At 42.8% G+C, this 12,152-nt stretch overlaps 1 protein-coding gene across 1 annotated transcript in view; it reads right to left on the bottom strand.

Moving 5' to 3' along the window:
• Positions 1–12,152, bottom strand: part of LOC127643858 (polycystin-1-like) — an 81,455-nt gene that overhangs the window by 26,666 nt on the left and 42,637 nt on the right. The window contains exons 13-20 of the mRNA XM_052126775.1: positions 11,088–11,852; positions 9,880–10,011; positions 9,339–9,514; positions 6,922–7,037; positions 3,180–6,832; positions 2,855–3,007; positions 2,240–2,380; positions 139–427 (exon numbers count right to left, since the gene is read on the bottom strand). Of these exons, the coding sequence (XP_051982735.1) occupies positions 139–427; positions 2,240–2,380; positions 2,855–3,007; positions 3,180–6,832; positions 6,922–7,037; positions 9,339–9,514; positions 9,880–10,011; positions 11,088–11,852 (5,425 nt within the window). The remainder of the gene's footprint in view (positions 1–138; positions 428–2,239; positions 2,381–2,854; positions 3,008–3,179; positions 6,833–6,921; positions 7,038–9,338; positions 9,515–9,879; positions 10,012–11,087; positions 11,853–12,152) is intronic.

Here is a 12,152-nt window from a genome sequence, read left to right as displayed (position 1 = left end):
GTTTAGATATATTTATTGGAGAACAAAAAGTCCAAAATACTGATTAAGAAAATTATGTATTGCAATGAAATGATAAACTTCACCTATGCTTTGTGTGAAGTGTATGATATACATTTCCTCCTGCATCTCTGGACTTACCTGAGCAATTGAAGTGGACTCTATCCACCAGCGTGCGCACCTGAGGCCCCTTCCCATCCGCCCACAGAGAACACGCACCCCCTGCTGGGGGCAGATTGGGGTGGAGCTCAATATAGGCCACACCCTCTCTGTCCATTTCATCATCTGTCACATGGAGGCTGAAGATGTAGGAGTCTCCGTCGTGAAGGATGCCCTGTCTCAGCACCAGGTGCATGCTGTCACTGCCTGTGGTGGTGGTGTTCAGATCTAGCACTAGTGTCTCATTCCGACGGGTCATCGCCGTCCAGCGCTAATACAGACAGAGAGAGGGTGTTTCTCATGTGTCACTTTAAAGTAACAGCCATCTTTAATTATCAAACTAAAAAAATAAAATCATGGAACTCACATGTAGGCACAATTTATATATTTATATATGTTACAGAAAACTCATTTCAAGCATTTAAGCATAAAAGGCATTTAAGCTCATGAGATACACGGGCACATTCAGTTTTTACTTTTATATATTTATTAAAAATGAGCAGCTTTGTTTTATTATTATTAAAATAAACTATTAAAAATAATATAAACAATTATTATTTTACATTTCATAAAAATGTATTACGACATGTATTCGAAAAAGTAAATTAATAATGAATAGCTTGTATTAAGACATTAATAATGATATTATATTATTTGAAACGTTTTCCCATGTCATTTTTATGTTTTAAAATATTTTTTTTTATTATTAAAATAAACTATTAAAATTATAATATATTAATTTACATTTTAAATAAAAAATTATATTTTATTTATATTTTTTATTTGAAATAGTTATAGTAAATATTTTTTTTTATATAAAAATATTTGTAATAGTAATATTTATGTATGTGTTTATATTAAGACATTAATAATGATATTATATTATTTAAAATGTAATTTAGCTTTATGTAGCTACAAAAAATTTGCATAGTATTCCCATGTCATTTTTATGTACTTTATTTGATATATTTATTTATAAAAAACATTTGTATTATTATTAAAATAAACGATTAAAATTATACTATATTAATTTACATTTTAAATAAAAAATTATATTTTATTTGTATTTTTTATTTGAAATAGTTATAGTAAATAAAAACAATTTATATAAAAATATTTGTAATAGTAATATTTATGTGTGTGTTTATATTGAGACATTAATAATCATCATGCTATATTTAAAATGTCTATGCAGCTTTATGTAGCAATGAAAACGTGAGCATAGTTATAGGTGCAGATTCTTTTGCAGAATGAAAATGTTAAAGGTGTTACAGCCATCCGTATTATGCGTATTGCAGTAACCTCTGAATGACCTCCATCTCACTGATCTCAGACCTGTGTGTTTGACCCACTACATAAACATCCCAGTTTTACCATAATATTTACGGTCTTTGCCTCATGGGAACCAGACCCAAGGGGTGAGTGCGATGAGTGTCTGTTTAACGAGGTTTGGCATGCCGTTAACGGCTAATGCAGTGGAACACACCACCATGATGACATCACCCGTACACCCACACAGCTTTCCCTCCCTCTGCTTCCCATAACCATAACATCACTCCAGTCTCAGTCTAAACATCAGGAGAAAGAAGCTTGGAAAAAAGCGAGAGCGCAAGAGGAATGTCCCATAAAATTAGAACTGATTTTGCTTCCTTTCGAAAATGATATCATACCGCTCTCTCGCTTTCTTTGATCATCTCTCTTCAATTAATGATGAAGGCTTGTTTCCTCCAACAAATAATGCATGAGTGACTCCCAAAACATGAAAATGTCATTCCCAACATTCACATGTGACTTGCGGTTATAATAATGCTTTCTATGATTTTTCATTCACCCAAAATCGCTTTTCAATCAATAAATGCCGCTTTTAAATGTGTTGCACCAGATTTTATATACAGTAAATGATTGATTTTGCACGCCACAGGACAAGACCACAAATGAGATTTGAGAGCTACAGCAAAAGGGAAGATTTTCAGTGAACAAACAACTTATATTTCGGTCTGTTTCTCACACAAAGCAATCGTGGCTTCAGAAGACATAACAGAGTTTGATATGGTTAGATTGCAAATGAAAGTGTGTTTCTCACCCCTCGGTGTGAACTGTGACAATTAATGCAGGTGCCAGCCAAGTAAACATACGTGCTCTGACTGATCTCATAACGAGACTGAGCTTTACACGAGACACACTCGAGGGACACCATCGGGATACGACCGCTCTGAACACAAACCTGTGAAAGCAAGAGGTAAAACGAATAAGCAATTTTTCATGGGTTATGTTTTCCATTGACCATAGAAACTGTGGCAATAATGAGGGACCGTGATTCATTTCAAATGTCTTTTTCTTTGAACAGTCTTTCTGATTAAAATCTAAACAAAGCTGGGACTGAGACCACCGGATCTGTCTGACCTCTTCTGACTGTGAGACAGAAACGAATACATTCTGTTCATAACCTATTGAGAACTCAAGAATAAAAGGATTGTAAGGGATCATCAGCGTTCCCCTTGACTGTAATGACATGGTGAATTGGTTTCATCGTGGTTCCCCATTGCAATCAGACTTTCACAGTTAAATAGACTGAACCCGAAACATGCCCTATAGTGTCCGAGGTAAAAGAGTACAAGAATTTCAATCCAGCGATATTTTAAAAGGTAAATGATCAGCTTGGCATAATCTAGAGAAGGGGCCCTCAATGCCCACTCACCGTCTGTGTTGTGGATTCTGGGGTCATGCCCTCTTTGCTGACGGTCATACGAAATGTGTACTCAACATCCACCTCTAGCTCGGACCCAGAGATACCCAGAACCGGGTCGCTGGGACCCAGCCCGAAACTCAGAGTAGAGCAGTGAGCCGCGCCCTGTTGAGTGATGTGAAGCATGGCATCAAAATCATGGCGGACCGCTAATGTTGTAACATTTAATACATAATACCTGCACCTGCTCTAGAGCAATTGCTCAAACCCACCAACCCTCCCTCAACAAACATTAATGGCATTGTATCACAAAGTGACGAGATAAGACTGTATCTACCTTTGAAGTGCTCACACATTCCCAGTGGTAGCTGAGTAGGGACTGGTTCTCCGGGTCCAGGTTAGGATCATAGGATTGCTCTGCACTCAAATGTAGATCCTGAGTTTTTGACCACACACGGTAGGTTCCACCCTCAATGATGGGCACCAACTTCTTGGACATCACCGAGAGCTGCAGACAGGCTGCCTTCCTGAGTGGCACTCCCTCATAGGAAAGAGAAAACACAAGAGTGTAGTTCCCAGATGAAATCGACATCTTGGGCACTGAAAGTTGGAGCCTCCGAACGTTGACTTCCGCTGGGAGACGGACCTTAGAAGGTGGAGGCCCTTTCTTGTCATAATCTTGACAACGAGGAGAGGCAAGTATCTCCCAAAGGTACTCGACCCCATAGAGGGCACAACCCTTTAAGTTTACATCGGCTTCTACCAAGGTTGGCTGGTAACGCCAGATGGCGAGTCGTGGCGCTTGAATAATCTGAACTTCTGGTTCGTCACACTTTAGGAAAGAGATGTTGATATCAATTTGTGCCGTTGTCCAGCTGACCAAGTTACTAACATTGACTCGCACCACATAATGACCAGGGATGAAATAGATATGGTTATGGAAAGGTGTGGTTGTGATGGCGACAGAGGTACCATCCCCAAAGTCCCACTGATAAGTCGCAGGGGACAAAACAGGAGTGATGCCCACATGGAAGCTGATTGTCTTGTTTACAAAAGTGTCGCTTGGCTGAGCATCCAAGATGGCCGATTTGATACTGTTCTGAACTCGTATAACCTTGGTCACATTTAGACCATTCAGGGAATTGAAAGCTCTCAGGAATATGGTCAGATTTCCTGGCTCATCTGGTGTGTATGTCACAGATTTGCCAACCAGCGGGGTCTTGGCACCATGATGAAGGTCAAAAGTCCACAGGAAAGTCAGTGGTTCACGTGTCGGCGTGCTCGCTACATAAGACCGAGTTACTCCAACGGGTACAGCTGCATCACAGCAGTCCAGAATGCTCAGTTTGGTGACCGGCTCCATCACTTCAATGTGCAGAGTCTTCCACTCTGAACTCACCTGGTTGTGCGCCGTAAGGTTGACATAGTACTTTGCCACAGTGGTGAACTGGTGGATGTACGTTTGATTGTTCAGAACAACAGTTGCATCACCGTTGATCCTCAGGATAAAGTTGACAGAAGTTCCAGAAGAGACAGATATGGTAAACTCCACATTCTCTCCAACTGCAGCGATTTGTTTACTGGCCCTAAGCTCAAGACCCTGGATACGGTCTTGTACGGTGAAGTCATGTAAAAGCACTTCGCCACTGACATCATTAGTGGCGTTCAAAGCCACAGTGCAGAGTCCAGGTTTAGGAAAGATGTAGGAGGTGGTGCGCTGGTTTGATTTGGTGCCATCTGGCAATAGCCACATCCAGGAAATGCTGGATCCCGTCTGTGTTTCTCCACGCATGGAAACATTGAGCCCTGATGCTACAAAGTTCTGCTCGGTAACATTAGTGGTGGTAAAGGTCAATCCTGAGATCGGTTCTTGAATGCGGATCCACTTGGAGACATTTTCCGAGCTGACTTGGTTGGAAACTTCCACTGTAACCAATTTCAAACCTGCGCTTTTAAAATGGTGCATGACAGAGGGCATGTCAAACGTTAATAGCTCACCATCGGCCCACCATCTATAATGTAGGTCAGTCCCAAAACGTACCGATATGGTCAGGTTTGCGATGGCATTCAGAGCAGAAGGGTTTGGAGAACACTCTAGGAACAACTCCCTTACAGGTTCATGAAACTCGATAGTTCTGTTTACCGCCAGCTGGCCGAGCAAGTTGGTTGCCTTGAGGAGCACCTCACAAGGACCAGGGGTGGAAAAATTGAGGTCTATGGTCTTGCCAGTGAGGTTGAGGTCACGGTTCTCAGGTTCCCTTAGTAGGTTCCAGCTGAAGGTCATATTGGTGCCCTCTTTCAATGAGGCTTGTAAGTGAAGGACACGATTGGTTGCAAAACAGCACCCTTTGCTAAGATCCTCAGCCAGTATCTGCAAGCCCTCTAACTCACGCTGTACATAGATGAAAATACTGGCTTGAGCAGTGCCAATATCATTCTCAGCAGTTACAATGATGTTGAATGTCCCAACGGAGCGAAAGGTGTAGAACATGGTGTGAGTTTCTAAGATGGGTGTGCACCGGTCGCAAAGAATCCAAAAGTACCGAACATTGTCCCCTTGGTCAATGTGTGCCTCAAAGTCGACCGAAGCGTTAATAGGAACATTGACAAGACTAGCATTCACTGAGAGCCCTTGAATGGGTGCTAAGACCACCACGGAAATGTAATTTGTAGTCTCGCTCACCTCATTCTTGCCTGTAACACTGATGTTGAAATTGCCAGAAGATTTGTAAGCATGTGATACACTTGTCCCATTGAGTTGAGTCCCATCTCCAAAGTTCCAGATGTAGGCAACGTTTGTAGAGTCTGAAGATGCGATAAAAATGTAGTCTTTGTGTAAGGTGAGGTTGTTACCTTTGTTGCCATCATGATTTATCCGCAAAACGTCAACAGGCTGCTGTACCTCAATTAAAATGGAGTTGTTGCTACAGGAGATGTTGTTAAAGACAGTAACGGCTACTTGATATTGTCCGGGACTCTTGTAAGTAATAGCCATGTGATTTCCACCTCGAATTGGATGTGTGGACTCATATTCCCCAAAATCCCAAAGGTATGTGTAGTTAAATTCTGGCAGAGCGGTTACAGTGAATCTATTCTCTTCACCATACTTGACATGTTTTCTGTGAGAAAGCAAAGACACTGTTGTGATTTCAGGTTGGACACAAATTCTTGTGAAAAAATTGGCCTTGTTAGCTTCACTTGACATGAGCAGCGATAGGTGGTACTCTCCACTCTTAACGTACGAGTGTGTTATTGCCGGGGCTCCATATTGAGTCTCGTTGGGGCTTCCATCTCCAAAACTCCACTCATACTGATGTCCTGAAGCATTCCCTGACACAAACGCATGGAAGCTGACCTCTTCGTTTTCTCGAACGCACCCAGCAGGCTCTAGCGATAACACTTGTAGCACAAACACTTCAACGGGTATGGTTACCCACTGTAAGCTCACATCATTCATAGCTGTGACATTGACAGTGTAGTTGCCATCTTTTCGATACGTATATTGAACTTGGGGATCCACACTTGTGTGTACAGTGCCATCGCCCATGTCAAAGCTCCACGTTACATTGTTGCCTGCTTCCAAACTCGCTGTGACAACAGTAGGTGTGTTTCGTTCTGTGGGAGCTGATGAAGTCACCTCCAAGCCCTTGACGTCCTCATAAACGATAATGTCCGCACAGGTGTCTGTCCAGCTGATGGTGTTGTTAACATTCACGCAGATGGTGTAGACACCGCTGCGAGCGTACGCATGAGGAACTCTGCGTTCACGTCCCAGCCGTATACTCGAATTGTCACCGAAGTTCCAGGAGTAAATGATACCGTAAGGAGATGGTAAGGGGTGGGCCTCAAATTCTCCACGTTTTCCAGCACGCAGAAGTTGTGGGTTGGTCTCGATTTGCACGTCTGTCAGAATGCTAAAGACATAGACGTCAAACTTGCATGTCTTGTTTTCGTAGCGATTGGAAGCAGAGAATAAAAGCGTGTATTCCCCTGTGAAAATAAGAGGAAGAAAAATATAATCTGCAATATTTCTAGAAAAAAGTCAGTACATATACAATAGCCTTTTTAAGAGTCTTTACCTGGCTGGGAATAAACGTATTCTGCATGGTCATGAATCATCACCTGGTTACTAGAAAGGTGATCATAAGGAGGCTTAAACTGACGTGTGCGGTTCCCTCCATCTCCAAACAGCCAACTGTGACGCAATAAAAACATGGTTTCACTTAATTCAATGTCTCATTGTGTAGAAATAGTTACACAAATAAAACAAGACTGTTCATGGTTTTAATAGCCTTGGAAAGCATCTGCGCATCTTGATTTCAAATACTTTGGGGGTAATAAATTATAAGACCAGGAACATGTATTAAGAAAGTAAACAGGTCCATTTTTATTTAATGTTGACTTTAAAGACAAAGCTATTCCAGCAGAAAGACTAAAGGGACTTTGTCATGGGACTTTGTAATAGCAAGCTGGCAGTTATGTTTTTTTGAAGATATTTTTAGCTGGAGAGACTAAAATCAGTCTCTTGCAAATCTCTCCATCTCTGACTCATCGCAGAGGGAGAGCGAGGTGAACTGCCGTTGAATAATTCCCTCTGCTTCCAGCTAAACACTTCCGCTCTCTCTTTATCTCAAGCACTCCTTCTCTCACGAAGTAGAGCCCAAAGGGAAATCAGGTCTCATGAGTGACTGATCAAGTGACATGAAGGTGTAGGTGAGTTATCGACACAAAGATTCTTTACTAAGACATTTATGAGAGTAAATAGAGAAGCTCCCTTGCTGAAAAAAAGCTTAAACCAGCCTAAGATGGTCTTACCTGGTTTATGGAGGTCTCTAAGACTGGCCTAGTTAATTTAAGCTTGTTTAGCTGGCCTAGCCTGGCCAAACTATTTTAAGATGGTTTATCTGCTATCCCAAATTGGTTTAGCTGGTCTCCCAGCCTGGCCAAGCTGGTTTAAACTGGTTTAGCTTGTCTCCCAGCCTGGCCAAAGTTCATTTAAGCTGGTTTATTTGGTTTCCCACCCTGTCTAAAATGGTTTAGATGGTCTCCCAGCCAGGCCAAGCTATTTTAAGATGGTTTATCTGCTTTCCCAAATTGGTTTATCTGGTCTCCCAGCCTGGCCAAGCTGGTTTAAACTGGTTTAGCTTGTCTCCCAGCCTGGCCAAAGTTCATTTAAGCTGGTTTATTTGGTTTCCCACCATGTCTAAAATGGTTAAGCTGGTCTCCCAGCCTGGCTAAGCTGGTTTAAACTGGTTTAGATTGTCTCCCAGCCTTGGCCAAAGTTAATTTAAGCTGGTTTATTTGGTTTCCCACCCTGTCTAAAACGGTTTAGAGGGTCTCCCAGCCAGGCCAAGCTATTTTTAGATGGTTTAATCTGCTTTCCCAAATTAGTTTAGCTGGTCTCCCAGCCTGGCCAAGTTGGTTTAAACTGGTTTAGCTTGTCTCCCAGCCTGGCCAAAGTTAAATCCCCACTAAACCAGCAAAACCAGACCAGTCTGATCAGGCTGGGAAACCAGCTCAGAACCATTAACCAGTTTAGGTTTGTTTAAGCTGGTTTTAAAAAAAAAAATGTCAGTGTGGCTGGCCCATGCAAAACTTGCCACACTGATTCTAGGGTGTTCTAGGTGGTTGCCTAGGCGTTGCTAAGCAGTCGCTAAGGTGTCCTAAATGGTTGTTAGAGCAATGCTTAGGGGTTCTTGGTTTTTATTAGGTGGTTACTTACTGGCCCAAGTCAAAAGAGCCCACCCCAGAGTATGTATGATATTCTGGATACGAGATATGGCTTGGGTTCCTCTTATGCAAGTTTGTGATTTTTTTCACCTGCTTCTTCATCGGCAAGGTAAAAATTGTAAATCAGATTGCTTAGAAAATAAAAGTACACATCTCTTTAACAAGCTGCATGATTTGAGGAATCATTCACAGTCTGTGGCATAAACGATGCAGGAGTTACTGAGACAAGTCAATAAAGTAGGAGTTAGGGGGTCAAATCTAACTAGATATCTAGTTTGCCACACAGCAGGATTCTGGAGGCTAGGAGCTGTATGGGCCGGAATGTTTGGGAATATTTCTATGCTCAGCATTGAAGAGAAAATTCTTGTCAGCAATCTCCACTAACCACAGACTGTAAATCCAGAGAAAAGTGCCATTAAAGGGCGAGCAAGCAGAGTTTGTGCAGGGAAAGAGACACATGAAGAATTGTGTGTACGTGGAACAGTCATAGGATGTGTCTGTAGAAAAGTCCTATAACTCTCCAAGATCATTTCTAAGAACTGGAACCCACTGTTAACTCAATTAGCTTGACATATCCAGGAGAAACTAGATATCCAATAGAGAAATCAGACTCGATTGGATTACGAAAATTGGACAGTTCCATTGAACGATGGAGTCATGAATGCAAGTTTGTTTGTATAATACAACACATCCTTATTAATGGAATGAATCTTCACAACTCCATGTTTCATTCGACCATTCTGAGCTTCACTGGAACAGAACTTACCAGAATGTGACGTCCACAGCCACGTCGATCGTCACAGAGGCAGAGAGGTTGAGAGGTGACCCCTGACACACGATTTCAGGAATTCCAGGGATGGTACAGTCAGTCATACTATTCATGCGGTCCACTGTCACGTTGAAGTGCTCTGTCAAAGTGCTAACTTGGTTCATAGCCGTTACCTAGGAGACAAGAGATGGGTCAGTTGTTGTGCTGACAGTCTGTTAAAAACTTTATAGTCTTTTTAAACCTTTGACAATGTTCCTTTCTAGTTACATTTTGGTTTTGAGTGTCTCACTTCAGAATCTTCAAAACACATTATAAATGAAATAAATAGTGCTGTTTAGCTGTTTTGAGCCATTTCAAAGAGTCCCACCAACATATTAAAATGGCAGAATGTGAGTGGGTAGTTTGTTTTAAATATAGCCAAGTAAAAAATATCAATAATTTAATTTATAAGTGATTCAAATCATTTAAGATAGCAGCTTGTCACACGCTAGGAAATGTTAAGTGCCCGGGTGTATTGAGTTAAATGAAAATCACTGACCGTGAGCGTATACACAGCTGCATTCTGATAGATGATGTTAAGCATGCTGTTGTAGTATGTGAAATATGGTTTATCATCCACTGTCCATCTGAAGGAAGGGTCTGTACCTTCCTCCACAGATGCCATGTAACTCTGAAATCCATTACAAAAGAGACATGCCATTACATACCAGCTTCTCCATCACAAATATCTTTTATAAACAAACAAAAAAAGATTAGTATCTTTAGATCCTTAGAAGTAAGTACAGCCCTGCTGAAAAGGTGATGGTCAGCTGGTCTAGCTGAACTCCCAGTCTGGTCTGTTTTGATGGTTTGGGAGGGGGTTTGGGGCACTTGTCAACTGGAAAACTGACTAACCAGCTCAATCAGCTAAACACCAGATTGGCCAAGCTGGGAGACAAGCTAGACCATCTGAAACCAGAAGAACACCCGTAGCTAGTTTAAGCTGTTTTCCCCCCAAGCAAGTAGGATATCACTTAACACTACATATTCCACGAGGACTCTGAAAGAACAGCTTAAATCAGCTAGCTGGTCTCCAAGCATAGGCCAGCTGAAAACCAGCTTGACCAGGCGGGGGAACTAGCTAAACCAGCTTAAAGAAGCTTGGCCAGACTGAGAGACCAGCTAGACCATCTAAGACCAACTTGACCAGGCTGGGACACTAGCTAGACCAGATAAAGACCAGCCTGACAAGGCTGGGAGACCAGCTAGACCATCTAAGACCAACTTGACCAGGCTGGGACACTAGCTAGACCAGATAAAGACCAGCCTGGCAAGGCTGGGAGACCAGCTAGACCATCTAAGACCAACTTGACCAGGCTGGGAGACCAGCTAGACAAGTTAAAGACCAGCTTGGCCAATTGGGAGACCGGCAAAACCAGCTAAAGACCAGCTTGGCCTGGCTAGACTGAGTGACCAGCTAAACCAGCTAAAGACCATCTCGACCAAGCCAGAAGACCAGCTGGACCAGCAAAGACAAGCATACCATTCCTGGCTAGTTTAAGCATTTTTCTTTTCTTTTTTCAGCAGGGAGGAAACCATTTAACACTACGGATAATATGAGGACATTGAAAGAACTGCTTAAGCCAAGGTTGTTAGCAGGTCTCCCAGCCTAGGAGAGGAGCTAGACCAGCTGGACCAGCTTTAAACCATTTTAAAGACCAGCAAACCCCCTTAGGCGGGTTGTGCAGCAAAAAGGATACCACTTACCACTACGGATTCCATGAGGACTCTGTGAGCAGGATGGGGTTGAACGACCAGTCCTCGGAGAGGCTCTTGCACCCTTGCCTGAATCTGGAGCACCGCTTCGGTAACTTTACTCTGGGCTCGAAGCACCACGGTGGTCTGGCCTGGCGTGGTCCCCAGCTGGAGGTCGACCCACGCAAACATGGTGTCATTGAATGGATCAGGATGCCTACATTCAGCCACCATAGCCTGCAAGTCCTGTGGACAGGAGCTTTGAAAGGGTGTGGTCGTATTGCTACCCTGCCATCCTATCAGTACGCTGTGCTGAGTGCGCACCCTAACGAGAACTGCCGTCTCATTGGGCAGGAAGTACACCGTACCGTTGTGATTGGTCGGATGGATCACAGTGAGGCCCAAAGGTGGGATGACATGGATTGGACAGGATGCTGTTATGGGAAAATCTTTATCATTGGACGTCACTTCCAAACTGTAGTTACCGGGCTGGGGAAGCCCTGAACGAAGAAAGGGACCCTGCAATTTGGTGTTGTTCTGCCCGATGTAGAGCACTCTTAGCTGGCATACCAATCCCTCCTCCCAGCCTCCCTTTCCTTTCACCTCCAATGTCTCATTTGCTACCCACCAGTTAGAGAGGTTTTGGATTAGCACATCCTGTTTCCACGGCGATGAGGGGTCTGATGAGCACTGGAGAAGACCTGACGGGCCAGCATCATGCTGCAGGGCAAGGAAGTCACCAGGGGCAACCAGCAGGTCCTCTATTTCCTCCAGGGCCTGAGTGAGAACAGGGCAGATTGTTGTATTGAGAGGGATTCGTATGAGTGTAATGAATTCTGTACTATTGGCTCAATCTATAGACCTGTCAATCAACATCCTGCTTTGCCGTTTAGTGCCTTTTAATTTTGGCAGTTTGCACCTTGGTGTATACAGTATACAGATTTTGATGAAGGCAGTTTTAATGTGTCCTTTAAGTTAAAAGTTTAAATCTGTTTGTTTTAATAAAGATCAATGCTTGGGTACATGAAACTGCCCAGTTGAAGCAACCCATTAACATTAGTAGTAAATCCATCGAGT

This window comes from Xyrauchen texanus, chromosome 5 (assembly GCF_025860055.1).
Source record: "Xyrauchen texanus isolate HMW12.3.18 chromosome 5, RBS_HiC_50CHRs, whole genome shotgun sequence".
NCBI lineage: Eukaryota > Metazoa > Chordata > Actinopteri > Cypriniformes > Catostomidae > Xyrauchen > Xyrauchen texanus.
Note: the sequence above shows the minus strand (reverse complement) of the source record. Positions and strands in the feature narration are given on the sequence as shown.